Source organism: Schistocerca cancellata, chromosome 2 (genome assembly GCF_023864275.1).
Source record: "Schistocerca cancellata isolate TAMUIC-IGC-003103 chromosome 2, iqSchCanc2.1, whole genome shotgun sequence".
Taxonomy (NCBI): domain Eukaryota; kingdom Metazoa; phylum Arthropoda; class Insecta; order Orthoptera; family Acrididae; genus Schistocerca; species Schistocerca cancellata.
In genome coordinates, this window is record NC_064627.1 from 904628762 (window position 1) to 904648636 (window position 19875).

General features: G+C 43.5%; 1 protein-coding gene across 1 annotated transcript in view; it reads right to left on the minus strand.

The window, feature by feature from the left end:
• The window catches only part of LOC126159804 (uncharacterized), a 104997-nt gene that overhangs the window by 63186 nt on the left and 21936 nt on the right, over positions 1 to 19875 (minus strand). Inside the window, exon 3 of the mRNA XM_049916598.1 lies at positions 559 to 901. Coding sequence (XP_049772555.1) covers positions 559 to 901 — 343 coding nt within the window. The remainder of the gene's footprint in view (positions 1 to 558; positions 902 to 19875) is intronic.

Here is a 19875-nt window from a genome sequence, read left to right on the forward strand (position 1 = left end):
CACGGCCGTTTTGGTTAATGTTACAAGGCCAGATCAGACAATCATCCAGACTGTTGCCCCTGAAACTACTGAAAAGGCTGCTGCCCCTCTTCAGGAACCACATGTTTGTCTGGCCTCTCAACAGATACTCCTCCGTTGTGGTTGCACCTACGGTACGGCCATCTGTATCGCTGAGGCACGCAAGCCTCCCCACCAACGGCAAGGTCCATGGTTCATGGGGGGGTATAGGATTTTAGTCGTTTTTAAATTAAAGTGGTCTTGCCCTTAAGGCATGGGATTGTACGGCGCATGCAGCTGCTACTTAAGTTCCAAAACTATATCTATGTTTTCTTTCTTTCTCTTCTCACATGTAATTTTTGATAAAATAAAAGGTTGTATGTTCGAGTGTAACTGACAGCCGCTTAATTTGGCCCCTTTCCACAACTTAAACTGCCTGTTCTGTCCTGCGGGCTTAGCAGGGTGTCTCAGGTGGACCAGCACAGTAACAGGGAGGTGGTAACAATGTTTTAAGAGTACACAGCAAAACAGAGGGCGATAATATGGGTCTTCAGTACGTACCGAGCAGCTTGGTGGAGCTGGTCTTGGCGATGAAGAGGGCGGCGGTGGCCACGAGCACGGAGACCCCGACGGCGGCCCACAGGTACGCAGAGAAGGGCAGCAGCGGCACCTGCCAGCCGGGTAAGGGGCGCGGCCTGGGAGCCAGGCACGTGATGCCGGTGCGGTAGTAGGAGCGCGAGTAGTCCAGCCAGATGTGCTCGTAGTACCAGTAGCCCAGCGACGAGTAGCTCGCGTCCACCAGATCGCGCACCACGGCGCCCATCAAGCCGTTCCCGGACCCGTTGTCCCAGATCTGGCCCCACTTGTCTTCCGTTTCCAGCGTGAGGCGGCAGGTCGCGTTCACCTGTACGATACGTTCAGGTAGAAATTTTATTTTTACTGTTAGTGTTATACAGGGAGATGAAGCTAATATCTTCCGTTCAGATAGTCCCCGAGCTGGTTAAGATGTCGTAATTCTGTTTGACCCAAATGGGAGCCCACGGGCTTGCCTCGTTGAATATAGTTTCTCGTCAGACCACCGACGCTGTGTATCGCCAGGCGTTGCCGGTACTTCAGTGGCTATCTGGGTAGCTCACCCACTGTTGGCGATTCTCTTAGCTTTTCGGGAAAGGAAGAAAGTGAGCCGTGGTGTGAAGTGCCTGTTCGCCAGTCCTGAATTAAATACGAATCTTCTCTGCTGTTAAAAAAAAAAAAAAAAAAAAAGCGTGACGAGGGCCTCCCGTCGGCTAGACCGTTCGCCGGGTGCAAGTTTGACGCCACTTCGGTGCCTTGCGCGTCGATGGGGATGAAATGATGATGATTAGGACAACACAATACCCAGTCCCTGAGCGGAGAAATATCTCCGACCCAGCCGGGAATCGAACCCGGACCCTTAGGATTCTCAGTCTGTCGCGCTGACCACTCAGGTAGCGGGGACGGACTTCTCTCCAGTGTCTCATGGACTTACACCATGTGACACTAAGGATAGCGATCCGTCCGTCGGTTAGGGCCGTTAATTTCAGAGGCCCCCTTAGAATGCGAAGATGACACACACACAAAAACACACACACACACACACACACACACACACTCATTAAAGTCATCTAAGTGTATCAGATACATTTAACAGCCAAATCTCTCACATCGCAAATGAAAGGTGTCAGTGTGCGAGAAGGATAGGAAAGGGCCTTCCCAATTAGGCAGTTGAACCTGACCCACGGCATCTCCCAGTCAGTACATCTCACTGAATGACGCATAACTACTTTCAATAGTTACCGAGCAAATAGTTTAAACAAAGTACGATTTTTCAAAAGGAACTACAATAATTTTCGCTGCTAGTAGGGTATTTGCAATACAGAAGAACTCAATTGCGTTTGACTCTGCAAAATTCTGTTAGTAGTCTCGCAAAAATTACAATTTTTTAAACTCATGGTTTACCTATTTTCAACGATTTAGATAGGCTGACTTGATTGTAGTTACCATTTGTCAGTTTACATTTCCCTTCTGTAACTACTTACGATTATATGAAAGTGAGAAAGTCTTTATCATTTACTGCTTTTACCAAGACTTCACTACTAACAATTCTCAACTGAGATGGAACAGAGCTTGTGAAGAAAATGGCTCTGTAGTGTAACGAAATTAAGCCGTAACATGCTGTGTTACCTAGTCGTGTCACGAACTGAACCATATTTGAAGAAAGCGGTTCTGACATATCCACTCTGCGTAACTTTCGCAGTGAATTTCAATTATTTACACTGAAAAGAAAAAAGTTTTACTTAATGACACAACCACGATATAGTTTGTCAACAAACATCAAAAGAACATAATACATGAAAACTCCCGTAAAAAAACTCGTAAATTAGAAGGAAGGTCAGTGTTGGCCGTAATTTTGATGATTTATTGACAGCAGAATCGATTTTCGAGCACATAATAATTATCTTCAAGTGCTTTACCGTACAAATTAAAACTCGTAGGCACTGGTGCCAAGTTATTATCACTAACAAAAGCTATGAAAGATCACAATATTGTGATCGTTTCATAGCCTTTGTTACTGATAATAACTTGACACCAGTGCATACGAGCTTTAATTTGTACGCTAAAGCACTGAAGATGATCATTATGTGATCGAAAATAGATCTAGCTGTCAATAAATCATCAAATTTACGGCCAACACTGACCTTCCCTCTAATTTTACTTATATGATCGTTGTGCACACAGCGCTCTATGGAGTCGCCAATCAATAAACTCGTAAATAATTAAGGGAGTGGCCGTAATTTAGTTTAGTTATAACAGTAAGAGCCGAATAAACTCGCACTGCTCGCGAGAATGTAGTAATATGACTTCTTATGAAAGTAAACACACTTTACGCAGTTGACAACTGTTAGATTCAAAATTTCAACCTATAGCGTGCCTTGCACTAATAGGAGACGAGCTGCCTAACTGTGATTGGTGGGCACTCTGGATTTTAATGGTGGACACCACAATTTACGAGGGGTGACATATATCACGACAAAACACCTAAATTCACCTGATGAAAACACTGTTCACATTCATAAAGCACACATCCTTCCAAAAGAATACGTAAATCACTCTCAATAACAACTGAAATAAAATATCTGAAACGAATTAATAAGGCCAATACAGATTGCAAATACGCGTTACAAGAGCTACAATTATTTAAGGAAAGCAAATACTCAGAAAAGTTCAGTAGAAAGCAAAACGAAACTACATTTGGATGTGTTTGAAGAGTTTTTAGTCTTTATAGAGGAGGGCCCTTGACGTAGTAACTTATCTTTTTGATGACCATAGGTTGTGATGTCAACGGTGGCTCATCGGTCCTGGTGGCGTAATTAAAGGAGGCAGATCAGTTATGAAATGGCAGCAGATACGTCCTCTTTCTTGAAATGTGTTGCTGCAGGCGGTTATTCCATTCTTCGTTTCATTCCTTATGTCCGGCAGAACTCAGTCGTTGGCGTATAAATACACGTTCGTATGGGTACGATTACAATAATGCTTACACACTTTCTACCGTCCCGTGCACAGTTTTACAACACTTCAATATTCAGTTCTACCCACTGATGACGATACTACGATCTGTACATGTTTAGCAGTCACTGTCGCTAATTTACAGTTCTGTAGAAAACAGTGCCACAGGTTAATATCAGTTTGGAAGTATCCATGGCGGCAGTTAATGATTACACGCTCAGCTATTTATTAAGCAGCAAACTAAATCAGTGTATTAAAGTACATTAGCTTGTGCATCTCAGTTAAGCGCAAACAGTTCAGTTCTCTCAACGACAATCATAGTCATTACCCATATACATTGTCACTGCTTTTTATAGTATTCGACGAAGCTCACAGTATCCACACAGTGTAACATTTTGCTTCATAACGTTCATGTTGAAGTTCAGCTTAAGCCATCACTGAATGATAAGAAAAAGCCCCTGAATTTTCACACTGGGCCCCTGAATTTTCACACTGGTTGACTTTTATACAAATTTCACGTCTGTCGGTTTTTTCGCTTTCGCTAGTACTAGTATCAACTGAAGAATAGGACACTAGTACTATCGAAGGCGAAAAAAGCGACAAATGTAAAATTTGTATCCTGTGTTTCACCTAACCTGTATAGGGCAAAAGGTCAAATGAAGGCTAGGATACTAGCACTAGTGAAAGCGACAAAAGCCACAAACGTCGTATTTGTATCCCGTATTATCTGTACATGTTTAGCAGTCACTGTCGCTAATTTACAGTTCTGTAGAAAACAGTGCCACAGGTTAATATCAGTTTGGAAGTATCCATGGCGGCAGTTAATGATTACACGCTCAGCTATTTATTAAGCAGCAAACTAAATCAGTGTATTAAAGTACATTAGCTTGTGCATCTCAGTTAAGCGCAAACAGTTCAGTTCTCTCAACGACAATCATAGTCATTACCCATATACATTGTCACTGCTTTTTATAGTATTCGACGAAGCTCACAGTATCCACACAGTGTAACATTTTGCTTCATAACGTTCATGTTGAAGTTCAGCTTAAGCCATCACTGAATGATAAGAAAAAGCCCCTGAATTTTCACACTGGTTGACTTTTATACAAATTTCACGTCTGTCGGTTTTTTCGCTTTCGCTAGTACTAGTATCAACTGAAGAATAGGACACTAATACTATCGAAGGCGCGAAAAAAGCGACAAATGTAAAATTTGTATCCTGTGTTTCACCTAACCTGTATAGGGCAAAAGGTCAAATGAAGGCTAGGATACTAGTACTAGTGAAAGCGACAAAAGCGACAAACGTCGTATTTGTATCCCGTATTAGGATACTAGTCTTAGCGTAGTCAAAGCAAGCAACAAACGTCAAATTTGTATCCTGTACTTAAGATTACCTACATAAGTCAACCGAAAAGTAGGAACCAGGGACAAAAATAGTACACAATACATTTCTCTTAATAATACATTCCTTTGTTTCTATTTACGATTATGACGCTTCACCACAGTAGACAATCGATTCATTATCTATGGCTCGAAGATAAACAAATTAATATCTATGACTAAAGTATGACGTCATTGGTCAAAGCCGCGAAGGTGTTCCCCGTTCTTCAGTTGCCCCACACTTAGTTTTACGCAGCGCATTATACATCAGCGCTACAAAGGAAAGGAAATTTGCATGTAAAATCTAGTGTCCGATTCCACCCGTCAGCTCTGACCAATGACACCTGTGTGACGTCATGAGTTTACGATGCGAAGAATGTAAGGTCGCCCATTATTAAATGTTGCCTGTGGTTGTCTTAGTAACTGATGTACATTATGCTCTTTCTTCTACATATGTCGTGATTTCCGAGGGTATGGTTAAGCAGGAATCTAAGAGCGCTACCAGAATTCCAAGATTTCTTGTTTTTCGCCGTAGTACACAAATAGAAATGACTTGTATAGCTCAAATTTATTTACCGGTTCCAAAATTTGTTATTTTTCGAAGTAGTGCAGAATTCAATACCAAATACAAGAATTCTCGAAGAAAGAACTGGACACACGCAGTTCAAAAACGCTGAAAATAATGATCATAAATCCTTCAACAAACCACTGTACACACCTACGGCAAAACCATCGAGATAACGAAACACGGTTTCTTATTTTACGCGTTTTTTGAGTAGTGTGCACTATAAATTCTTTTGAAATTTTCATGTATGATACCGCTCAACTGTCGATCTCAGGTTCTTTTATTATGTCATTTTCATTACGTGTGGACTGATAGTTCGTTAAGGTTTTAGCTGTGTGATGTCGCTCTATGAACTTCTACAAACATGCAATAAATAACGGACCTAGCAAACAACAACTAGCATTGACGTACGTAGGTGAATTCTAGTTACCGATTCCAGGATTAATTATTTTTCGTAGTAGCACATTCAGCTACACAATGTAGGAATTCTAGATCAAAGAATTGGACGCACTTACCGAAAGAACGCTGACAATAATGAACCTTCGAATTGGTAACTATAACTGATCTGTAGCTTAATTCCACTTACCAATTCCAAGACTTCATATTCTTCCACGAATTTTCGTTACTACTGTAGTGCCATTTCTTTCAGGATTTCTGCGTTGCGTTCTTCTTATTTCCCGTTATTGTCCTTTTACGTTTCCTATATGTTACTGTTTACTTCATTTTGCGATTGTTACGCTGATTTTTGGTTTGTCTCCACTAAAACCCTCATTTCCACGCGGTAATTCCCTTACATTAAATATTTATTATGTTTCACAATATTACAAGTTTACGTAACGTGATATTTTAGGGGACTGTAAAGGTCGTCTGGGGTTCTTTCACGTACTCGCACGACCTCTGATAATTTATTTCACGTATGGGTATTTCCTGGTTTTGTGTTGTTACTTTCTTTTAAGGTAACTCAATGTCTTTCCGATATAATTAGTTCAATATAATTAATCTCGTCAACTGTGACTGGGTATTATTTATTACACTGTTTTATTGTCTTCTGCCATACATTCGTTTGTTTTTGAATAATCCACTCTACCTTCAAACATCGCCTCCCTGTATCTTCTTTGTTTTATGTATGACGTCATTGTTCGAAGTCAATGGGTGGGATCGCACACTAGAATTTATCCGAATCTTTTGCATACTCAATTAAAAGGAGATAGATGTAGCAATACAAATAAAGCAAAACATAGTAACGTTCCATATTTCAGAACAAAACCACAAAAATACTTCAGACCATCAAAGACACAATTAAGGAGTAAAAGGAAACACCAGAAAAGAAAGAAGAAAAAGAAATTATAGCTCATAATTAGCAATCCCTTCATCAGAAACAATGTCATTACAGTGCCACAACAAAGGAAAGAACAAAAATTATGCACACGGTGGTAACCACATTGGAATATCCCATTAAGTAAGTATCTGTTTGGCAATGGGGAACTAATGAAATCATTAAATGGTTATGAAAATAAGCAAAATTTTCCAAGTACTACTGTTATCAGAAGCAGTGACTCTACAAATAGAAAAGTCAAAGCAGCTTAGAGTGAAATTAAGAGCAAGGGCGTCAGCATAACAGTAAAGGGAGGCTTCGGCTGTTAGAGGAAAGGAGACAGGTGGAAAGAATATACTGAAGACGTCTATGAGAGGGAGGAAGTGTCTGCTGAAATAAGAGAAAAACTGGGAGTCAGTTTGGGAGATATAGCGGATGCAGCATTAGAGTCTGAGTATCATAGATCTGTGGAAGACTTGCTATCAAATAAGGTGGAACGCGTAGTTAACAGTCCTTCGGAATATCCAAAATAATTGACGGGAATATCAACTAAGCTACTGTTCAAGTTACTGTGTAGAATCAATATGGCTGCTGACGTACCATCAGACACTCGGAAAAATTATCAACTGTGCAGTCTCAAAAATAGCGACGGTAGATTAGTGCGACTGTTATCGAAAAACTGGCTCATTAGCTTATGCACCCGAATTCTTGCCAAGAATATTGTGCAGATGAATGGAAAAGAAAATAGTCGATCTCTTAGGTAACTATTGGTCTAGGTTTGAGAAAGGTAAAAACTCAAGAACAACAGTTCTGATGTTCTGCCTGACAATGTAAGCAAAACTTAAGATTTATCGAGTCACCTTTATCGGATTTGTCGACTGAAGAAATGCATTCAAAATCCGTAAAAGGACAGGTGTAAGCTACAGTTAAAGACAAGTGATATTCTGTATACACTCCTGGAAATTGAAATAAGAACACCGTGAATTCATTGTCCCAGGAAGGGGAAACTTTATTGACACATTCCTGGGGTCAGATACATCACATGATCACGCTGACAGAACCACAGGCACATAGACACAGGCAACAGAGCATGCACAATGTCGGCACTAGTACAGTGTATATCCACCTTTCGCAGCAATGCAGGCTGCTATTCTCCCATGGAGACGATCGTAGGGATGCTGGATGTAGTCCTGTGGAACGGCTTGCCATGCCATTTCCACCTGGCGCCTCAGTTGGACCAGCGTTCGTGCTGGACGTGCAGACCGCGTGAGACGACTTCATCCAGTCCCAAACATGCTCAATGGGGGACAGATCCGGAGATCTTGCTGGCCAGGGTAGTTGACTTACACCTTCTAGAGCACGTTGGGTGGCACGGGATACATGCGGACGTGCATTGTCCTGTTGGAACAGCAAGTTCCCTTGCCGGTCTAGGAATGGTAGAACGATGGGTTCGATGACGGTTTGGATGTACCGTGCACTATTCAGTGTCCCCTCGACGATCACCAGTGGTGTACGGCCAGTGTAGGAGATCGCTCCCCACACCATGATGCCGGGTGTTGGCCCTGTTTGCCTCGGTCGTATGCAGTCCTGATTGTGGCGCTCACCTGCACGGCGCCAAACACGCATACGACCATCATTGGCACCAAGGCAGAAGCGACTCTCATCGCTGAAGACGACACGTCTCCATTCGTCCCTCCATTCACGCCTGTCGCGACACCACTGGAGGCGGGCTGCACGATGTTGGGGCGTGAGCAGAAGACGGCCTAACGGTGTGCGGGACCGTAGCCCAGCTTCATGGAGACGGTTGCGAATGGTCCTCGCCGATACCCGAGGAGCAACAGTGTCCCTAATTTGCTGGGAAGTGGCGGTGCGGTCCCCTACGGCACTGCGTAGGATCCTACGGTCTTGGCGTGCATCCGTGCATCGCTGCGGTCCGGTCCCAGGTCGACGGGCACGTGCACCTTCCGCCGACCACTGGCGACAACATCGATGTACTGTGGAGACCTCACGCCCCACGTGTTGAGCAATTCGGCGGTACGTCCACCCGGCCTCCCGCATGCCCACTATACGCCCTCGCTCAAAGTCCGTCAACTGCACATACGGTTCACGTCCACGCTGTCGCGGCATGCTACCAGTGTTAAAGACTGCGATGGAGCTCCGTATGCCACGGCAAACTGGCTGACACTGACGGCGGCGGTGCACAAATGCTGCGCAGCTAGCGCCATTCGACGGCCAACACCGCGGTTCCTGGTGTGTCCGCTGTGCCGTGCGTGTGATCATTGCTTGTACAGCACTCTCGCAGTGTCCGGAGCAAGTATGGTGGGTCTGACACACCGGTGTCAATGTGTTCTTTTTGCCATTTCCAGGAGTGTATTTAAGGACCGAGAAGGAACAGTAAGACTAACATATCAAGAACGAAGTGTCCAGATTAAAGAGGAGTAACGTCAGGGTTGAAGTATTTCTTCCCAACTGTTCAATCTCTATATCGAAGAAGCAATGACAGAAACAAAATATATTTTCAGGTGTGGGATTAAAATTCAGGACGACAGAACATTAACGATAAAATTCAATGATGACATTGCTCGCAAAGAAAGTGAGAAGGAATTATAGGACATGCTGAATGGACTGAACAAAGAACTGAACACAGAATATGGACTGAGAATAAACCGAAGAAAGACGAAAATAATGAAGAGTAGCAGCAATGGGATTAGCGATAAACTTAACTTAAAGGAATTGTGGGACCCTAGAAGCACGGTATGACGGACGAAGCAAGAAGCACATAAAAAGTAGACTTGCATAAACAATCAGAACGTTCCTGACCAAAAAAGATTATTGGTACGAAACATCGGGCTTTACATTACGAACAGATTTTTGGTAATGTGCGTCTGGAACACAGCATTGTAAAGAAGTGAATCACGGACTATGAGGAAACCCGAAAAGAAAAAAACAGAAGAGTTTGAGGTGTAATGCCGTAACACATTTTCCTAGCCGTCCAGTTATTCTGGCCTGTTCCATTGTTGTAGTCACCTCATCCTGTTTTCTGCAGCCGGAGGAAGTAATTTTATGTTATGCCTGGAGAAGAGGGGCTAGATATTTCCCCAATCCTTCTACATTGGTATTTGTTTCCATGTAAATCTGAAACCGATGGTTTCGAGTCTCCTTTTCCCTGTTGCCTTCGAACTGTGTTCCTGTTTGTTAGTAGGATAATGAACAACTACATTTGCTAAAAATCTGTGTTTTGCAGGCTGTTAGCTGTTAATTCCTGCAGATCAATGATCAGATCTCAGGCTCTTTCCTGAAAGTTAGAGACGTACAGGAATTTTTATTATTGGCTTTCGAGTTATCAAGCTGAATACTGTCCCCTTGGTTAAAGCGATGTAGGAGGCCCTTATTTATATTGATTTGCTAATGAATCAGTGTACACCATTACTCCGGATATGTCAATAAACGTACCCAGGTATAGTGGGTCAGGTCTCCTCACTGGTGTTGAACGCGCCATGTCGCACAAAAGAGAATGGTTTCCCGACGCGACAGTGATCGTCATTTTGCGCGAGGCAACAGAAGCTTTAACGAAGGACGGAACGAACGTTTCACTACTGCATAAGTATACAGAAAAATAAGTGGACTGATAAGACATATAAGATTTCCTCACCTTTTCGGCGAGGAAAGCAGTAAGTGGAACATAATGACAAAAGAAAATAATAGGCTGTTGCTGCTACTCTTGGTTCTGGGAATACGCAAACTAACTTTTTAGGTCTTTCGTCTCCTATTCAGCCTCGAGACGGAATTAGTATACCCCATCTATCTGCGTCCAGAGTGAATTCTATATGCAAGTTTGAGAAATTTTTCCAAGTGTTTGCGTAGCGTGTATCTGAAGTGGGACGTTCGTGCAAGCCCGATATTCGCCTAGTGGGGTGTGAGAGACCACCTAAAAGCCACATCCAGGTTAGCTGACAGAACAACTCTCGTCGTCAGTCCACCGTGCGGATTCGAATCAGCGTCGGCGCACCTCCCTGTCACGAAAGCGGGCAATCTAATGCACACGGACATCCGAGCGAGTGACAAGGTGATAGAATATTGTTAAGGTATCAGGGGATAACTTGCATGATAACAGAGGTTCCTGTAGAGGGTAAGAGTTGTTGAAGCGGAGACGGGGAGATATACAACGAGTTGTGAGAAGAATTCGTGGCGCATCAGCCAATCAGCGGACTGATGGAAAAGAAAAAGATATAAATGGTTGCTGTAACTATCAATGACTATCAATGAAATTTATTACCTCATTTTTATGCTGCAACAATGTGCTCTTTACGACAAGATGTAGTATGCTAATAAAGGTGCAGAGATTTTAGGTAAGAACAGAATTTCAATGTTCACTTTTAGACAGTGTATTCAAAACATAAATACACTCACTCGTCTATGTACCCATACAGTACTGGAAACGTATTTTTTCCCATTTACACGGTGATGACGAGAGCTGCAAGCATCGTGAGGTGGTGCTAGTAATACCGTCCACTTGCTACAGCACATAGCATGCTCATACATAAAACGTTTAATGTTGATACTGTATTCATTTCATCACAACTGCGACCGCTGCCTATCCAGTAGTGGTGTATAATGCAAATCTGCGAACCCTCAATTATCTGAACCTATGCGTTTCACGCCCGCTTTGTGTGAAAGCTCGTAATAGACTTCTGCTACTTACGCATGCTTAGATCACTCACCGTGCTCTGCCAGCTACCTTAATCTTGGTGTTTCCTTAATCAATAGATGATCTATTTTTCCTTATTTTACTTATGTTTTATGGTTTGCGTAATACAGTAAACAGGTTGGAACAAGATTTTACTTCTAAGTCTGACGCCATCAAGAATGTCCTGTTTCCTCCTACGGCCCTTTCAGGCGTATTGTGTGCTACGCCACGCGGTGACAATTTTACTGACAATTACAAATTTTACCTCACTCCCAATGTCCATAACATTTATATGGTTTAAATATTGTCTCGTTACGAAGTATTTTATATGACGAGAGTATTTTGTTCATAAATCTGTTCATGCATTACTACACGAAATTGCTTAGATTTTCAGAAGAAGACACAAGCAGTTGGTGTTGAAACCACGTTACAATACAATCTTGTTGCGATCAGTTGACTGCGCTATAGAAAACATATTCTTGTACGGTTACTGTCTCCAATAATGTCGATAACAGTAATGGAGTGGTTCAAATGGCTCTGAGCACTATGGGACTCAACATCTTAGGTCATAAGTCCCCTAGAACTTAGAACTACTTAAACCTAACTAACCTAAGGACATCACACACACCCATGCCCGAGGCAGGATTCGAACCTGCGACCGTAGCAGTCTCGCGGTTCCGGACTGCAGCGCCAGAACCGCTAGACCACCGCGGCCGGCATCGACGTCGATAACAGTAAGACATACGTTTTATCTCATTCCTGGATGCTTGTAAATATGATTCCTGAAATGACAATTTTCATAAACAAGAGTGTTGTTTTTACATCCAAGATAAACGTTTTGTTTATAGTCAAACCCGTTTTTACATAAAACAGAATGCAAAATACGGTTTTTGTGAGCTTGTGTGGTGTGTGTGTGTGTGTGTGTGTGTGTGTGTGTGTGTGAGAGAGAGAGAGAGAGAGAGAGAGAGAGAGAGAGAGGGACAGAGCAGAGAGAACGTGGGTTTAACCTTTTGCTACTTGCCACACCTTCTACCTACGTCACAGCTATCACAAGGTCAAGGATGTTGTCAGTCAGACAGGCAACAGGCCAGGCCAAATACGCTGCCCGAATCAAAATGAAATTTCGTGGGTTCTTAGAGTATGTAATGTTATTCCTCTGCTTTCAAAATCAGCAAAAAATTCGCAAGCAACTTGGCATTATAATGAATATGACGTTGCACCCTATTTGCCCTAGATGAACGCACTGATTTGGTTGCAGAAGGACTCGTAAAGGCGTTTAGCCACTTCTGAGACAAGCTGAGCCACAGCTGTTGTGGCAAGTTCATGGTAGCTCGTATACTGGCACTGGTTACCCAAATTTTCTGTCCGGAACAGATCTGGAGATCTTGCGGCCTTTGGAGTAATTCAGTATCGCACAGACAGTTCATAGAGACACAAACTCTGTAAGGGTAAGCATTACCCTGTTGGAAAATGGTAACACCGGTCCTGTATCGTGAGAGATAACACAGGAGGACGCAGGATATCCATGACGTACCATAGTGCTACCAAAATTCTTTCAGTCACTATTAAGCGTGACCAAATATCATACCCGAACGCTCCCCATACCATCCACACCTTGAGAAACATCACCACTTTGTTTGATACAAAATACGGTGAGCCTTCCTCGTGGTGGTCGACCGGAAGCTTGACGTGTATGACTGGCCTCACGTTCTTATGCATTCCAACACTGAGCCACTGTCACATCCGAATGCACAACAAATAAGTAAAATGAAACATTCGATTAGCCAGCCCCAGTGTGAGTCCCACTATCAGGTCGTTTTCAGAGTCTGCAAGACGCTGATAACAGTGTATACAAACATGAGCATGCCGCATCTCCGTGTCCTTCACACTGATCATTCAACTTCTGACACTATTCACGATTCGTATACCACAAGGTCTGGTAAGAACACTTAACATTGGCAATACTAATTAGCTGTGGTGGCCGTTCTACAAGCCATACAGAATGGAAAACCCACCGATAATGAGTACATACACGAAGTTGCATTGACATCTGACCATGTCTTCTGTGCAAGGCAGAGTAGATTATGTTGTGGACGAGTGACTGAGCATAGGATTTTCCAAACCCAAAGGTAGACGAGACCACTCCTAATGGCCTCCCAGTGTCATCCGTCGAAATGGCGTGTAATCGGTAACAGCTAGGAGTAATAGTTGAATTGCGGTAAACTTGGTTTAAGACTTCTCTCTTCTGACTGGTTTGATGGCAGTCAGCCATGAATTCCTCTCCTGTGCAAGCCTCTTCACTTCACAATGGCACCTACATTACACGAACTTACTTAGTTGTACCAAGTACACGGCTGACCTCAGACGTTAACCTGATCTGTTGAAAATGATCGGAGCCATTCTAGTTTAAAAATGTACAATTAAGTATTTAACTGGCCTCGACAGTTAAGTAGTCAGCACGACTGATCAGCATGCGGAGGACCCGTGTTCGATTCCAATTACTACCAGGAATTTTTCCTTGGTGGGAGGATTGGAACAGAACGCACCCAGCTTCATGATAACAGTGGGTGAGCTGGTTGACCGAGTACCGGCTCCAGGTTGCAAAAACTGACAACGCAGGAGAGCAATGTGCAGAATCCATGCCCCTCCATACAACATCTAACGACGCCATTCTAAGAGGATGACACGGCCGTCAGTAGGTGCCGACAGATCCAACAAAGCGTGAGGACGATGTTTTTTTACTGGAAATTTAATATCCACCAAACATACACAATGGTCAGTAGAACATTATGACCACTTACCTAAAGCCTGTATGTCCAGCGTCGTGACATGAAAGCAGTGAGGCTTTGGTAGCTCACTGTATGGACTTGGCTTCACCTCTGCGCACAAGAGTCACCTAATTCCCGTAATTCCGGGGAGGGGCGCGATGTGCTCTGACGCTGTGGTTCAGATGTGGCGAATTGGGAGGCCAGCACTTCAATAGAAACTCGCCACTGTGTTCCTTGAACCAATTTATTTCAATCCTGGTCATGTGACATGGCACATTATCTTGCTGAAAAATGCCACTGCCATTGGGGAACATGAGCGTCAGGAAGGGGTGTACGTGTTCTGCCACCAGTGTACGATTCTCCTTGGCTGTCATGGTGCTTTGCACGAGCCCCACTCGATCCATGGACGCCCATGTGAATGTTCACTAGAGCATAATGGAGCCGCCGCCATCTTGTCTCCGTTCCGTAGCATAGGTGTAAAAGAGCCGTTCCCCTGGAAGACGACGGATTCATCATACGATGACACGCTCAGCCACTGCGCCAACGTTCTGTACCGTTGGTCACGTGCCCATTTCAGTCGTAGTTGCCGATGTTGGGGTGTTGACTGTGATATATGCATGGGTCGTCGGCTGTAGAGGCCTATCGTTCAGAGTGTTCGGCGGACTGTGTATTCTGACACAGTTGTACACTGTCCAACATTAAAATCTGACATTAGTTCCTCTACAGTTTTCCCCAGTCCTGTTTTACCAATCTGCCCAGCCTACGAAGCAAGACATCTGCAATGAGAGAAATGGCTCGGAGCACTATGGGACTCAACTGCTGAGGTCATTAGTCCCCTAGAACTTAGAACTAGTTAAACCTAACTAACCTAAGGACATCACAAACATCCATGCTCGAGGCAGGATTCGAACCCGCGACCGTAGCGGTCTTGCGGTTCCAGACTGCAGCGCCTTTAACCGCACGGCCACTTCGGCCGGCGTACAATGAGGGGTGGCTGCCCAACTCTACGATGTCAGGTTGTGGTATAGCCTTGGCTTCACCACATGTTGAAGACAATCATCATAGCACTCCTCAAACGCCCGACAAGTCTTGCAGTTCCCGAAATGCTGGTGCCGAGCTTCCGGGTCATCATAATCTGTCCTCGGTCAAAGTCAGATAACTCGCCCTCCTTCCCCTTTCTTTCTAGTTCATGTGCCCTGACGCTGCCATAATTTGGAACGGTCTATATCAATAGGAGGTCGGTGGTCATAACGTTCTGACCTATCACTGTATTAACGCAATAAGCAGCGAGAAGCTAGTGGATTATATCCTAAGTTTACCACATGCTTAGTTTGCGGAGAAATCAGCACTACATTTGAAACGTCCCCTTAGGAAAATTATATATGACTGTGCTTAAACTGACACACACTATTTTTTTAGCGCAACGCAATCTGAATTTCAATAATCCCTACAAAAGAATGGCCCTGACTAACATTAACCTATACCTTTCACAAATCACTTACCTCACAAAAATCTTCGTTACTCGAACTACTGCAATACTGCGAGCGCCACTACTGCCAGCTAAATAAAAGATTCAAACTACGGAAGGCCCTATCTACTGATAGGCATAGTTAGCAAATGAAAGATTTTAATAGAGAACAAACGATGTATTTACCTTAATAGTCATAATATATATAACAGTTCATGACATCCATTCTTACAAATGTACTGTTTCTGATGGACACACCTCCAGATTATCCATTCTCAAAAATCCGCCATCTCACTTCCCCACATCCACCACTGCTGGCAGCTCACCTCCAACTGCGCAACGCTACGCGCTGTTGACATCCAGCTGCGCAACACTACAATGGCGAATATTACAACAATGCTAACCAGCCACAGACTGCACACAGCTCAGCCAGTGATTTTCATACAGAGCGCTACGTAGCGTTACCAATAAGAAAACCAAAACAGCCTACTTACACATTACTGTAACTAGCTGTTGGACATAGCAAACTGTTACTAAATTAAAGTCATTAACTACCGAGTGACTGACAATGTAATCAGGGATAAAAAATCATTCTACTCGGCCTGTAACCTATACATCATAATGTTGATGAACTCTTCGAATTCGAAACTCGATTACTGCACCGTGTTGCTCACGCACCGACGTGGTTAAATTACACTTCGCCATGTTACACCCTACAATTTGGAACCCTCGCCGCGCGGGATTAGCCGAGCGGTATAAGACGCTGCAGTCATTGACTGTACAGCTGGTCCCGGGGGAGGTTCGAGTCCTCCCTCGGGCATGGGTGTGTGTGTTTGTCCTTAGAATAATTTAGGTTAAGTAGTGTGTAAGCTTAGGGACTGATGACCTTAGCAGTTAAGTCCCATAAAATTTCACACACATTTGAACATTTTTGGAACCCTCTAGTGGCAGAGGTTTGCAACTTGCGCCAGACAAACGAGAAAGTCAGCTACGTAATATGCACATTTAGTACCTGAACCGATATTGAGAACAGAATAAAAAAATTGCAGGTATTGCTTTTAAGTATGCCCTCCTATATTACTGGTTACTGACTGGGAAATTATCTTAAATGTTGAAAAATTACACTGATCGACAAAATTGCTCTTTTATTTTTTACACAAAAGAAAGTACCCGTATTTTATAGATTCAGATGCGCTGAACGCCAACAGGAAGATTAAAATAGACTCCTAGCTCACAGTTACAAGTAAATAAGGTTTTACATTTCACATTCACACTTAAGTGACATTATAACAGCTACATGCAAAATCATTATAACAAGGGCTCCTCTGCTATGAGTGAATTACGTGGATTATTCGAGTACAATTTGGCAATGTTGCTTTACGCCACAACTCATATGCACCATCCAGGCACGTGAGCATTTTAGAATGTAGAAAGCAGACGCGATTTTGTAATTTGTCACGGCTGCGTCTTCTTGTGCTGTGTTGGTTCTCTCGTTGCTGAAGGGAGTATCACGGCGTTTGGCAGTGAATGGTTGAGGTGACGCGCTGAAGACGATGAAAAAAATGGTTCAAATGGCTCTGAGCACCATGGGACTTAACATCTGTGGTCATCAGTCCCCTAGAGTCCGCCCCAGTAGCTGAGTGGTCAGCGTGACGGATTGCCGTCCTCCGGGCCCGGGTTCGATTCCCGGCTGGGTCGGAGATTTTCTCCGCTCAGGGACTGGGTGTTGTGTTGTGTTCATCATCATTTCATCCCCATCCGGCGTGCAGGTCGCCCAATGTGGCGCCGAATGTAATAAGACCTGCGCCAAGGCGGCCGGACCTGCCCCGCGAGGGGCCTCCCGGCCAATGACGCCAAACGCTCATTTCCATTTCCAGTCCCCTAGAACTTCGAACTACTTAAACCTAACTAACCTAAGGACATCACACACATCCATGCCCGAGGCAGGATTCGAACCTGCGACCGGAGCGGTCACGCGGTTCCAGACTGAAGCGCCTAGACCGCACGGCCACACCGGCCGGCAAAGACGATGAACTGTATTATTGTGCACTTGTATGCTGTTACAAAAATTCCCCGCACTTGCAGTAACAAACCTTGTAACTTTTGTCGTATTTTTGCAGATGTTATTTGTGGTTCAAGAAGGTGACCATTGACCGAAGCTCTGAGAGAAGCATAAGCCTTGTATTTTGGGTAGCAAGTTGGAGACCAAGAAAAATTATGAGTTGTACACGTATGTTGCGCATTTCGTCTACAATGAACGCTTGAATGCGTGGTAAAATTTCTCCATGAAGTTCGGTGTTAACCTACAAATCATGCACCGGACTGTTATTTTTGTATGGTACCTCCCTTGAGCAAAGAAGTCAGTACCAAGAGGAAGAGGAATTTTCTATACCCGTTCTCTTACACGTACCGCCGTCAAGCAGTGGTGCTGAAGCGATACATACAGCCGAAAATGTGTAATAATCCGCCAGTGACACAGAACCTGCATTTACACTAACACTGCCGTGTGGAGAACCTTACAAAATCACATACCGTGAAATCAGTGATATGATTAGGCATTTAGATTTTCAAAAGCATAAAGCCGAACTCCTCACCTTGCGACTGCAGCATTGGAATCTCGTCGCTGCCGCACCGAACAAATCTGGTGCCTCGGTCAAAGATTGTGCTAAAGAACGTAGTTATTATTCTATTGCACATTTTTTGGGTCTCGTGACAGCATTCAGGAATGGAGGCGCATTTCAGTATTTGTGTAAGACGTTTCCACGACTCAGCACAGAGAAAATCACGAAGGCGATGAAAATTTCACTCTGCAGCAGAATCTGCACCAATATGAAACTTACTGGCGGGTTAAAACTGTGTGTCGGACAGAGACTCGAAATATGGACTTTTACCTTTCTGGGGCTAGTGCTCTACCAACTGATCTACCCAGCGAAGGGCAAAGGTCCCCAGTTTGAGTCCCGGACCAGCACAAAGTTTTAATCTGCCAGGAAGTTTCAAAACGGGTCATTCGTTGGTCCGCTGTTGAGGTAATACACACTGCGAGCCCACTCCAACCCCTCATCAGCTCCATGCGTGGCATTGTTTCGCAATGTAACAACACTGTTCTTGGTAAACAGGAGAGCGGAAAGTGACAGGTATCTTGTGGACGAACGCATTCATGCTTATAAGTTTTTTGACTGCAGCACGACAGTGGAGATGTACAGTCGTGCTCAAAAGTATCAGAACGACCTGAATTGCATTTCGCCTGATTTGCGTTCAACCCGCATAACGCAGCTGTCTAGCAAGTCATCTAGTCGCTCCTTGGTACAGTCGTTTGACTATTGAAAATGGTTCCAACAAGTCACCACTAGAAAACACTGCTCGGTATCGCAATAACTCAAGTTGTAAAGTTAATCCACGATACTAGAAATATCAGGGAACACCTTATCACAGATAAGACTGTCCTTATGGCGTGTAAGCTCACATTTATTGCAACAAATGACGTACCTGAAACGTTACCACTCTCATTATTACATAAGATAGGTAATGCACGTAGTAAGTTCGTCGTATTCGTGATTTACTCATCAAAGTAACATACCGTACATGTTATTTAACATAAAAATACATTAAAGCTTTAAGTTACTCACGAACAAGTAGTTGAGAAAATGTATGAACTTCAAATGACACGACGAACCGTCTGGTTCTGCATATGGATTCAAACCCAGCCCATGAAGACGAAGATTCCTGACTAGGAATCCAGAGAGTGATATACATCGATTTTAGAAAATATCAGTTAGCAAATATCAACTTTAGATTACATAAAGTAAACATTTTTAATGGACACAAATTCCTACCCAGCATGTATTGTCCCTGTAAACGAACTATGAGAGATGTCAAATTTTGCTTATTCACAAGTAACTTACTTGAAATTCCGGGAGGTAAGGCTTTGTATTGGACAGGGATTCGAACCCAGAACCTAATCGAATTGTTATCTAGGCACAATCAACTTTGACATATCCGATTTTCTCGGCAGTAGCTAGATGATTTAACTGAAATAACGAGACGAAACATTAATTTTTTCCTTCCCAGAACTCCAACCCGGCGCCTATCGCTTGTATATTCTAGAAAAATGAACGTTAAATATGGAGCATGTTACACCAGCAGCGATATGTGAGCATGTTTGAACTAGAA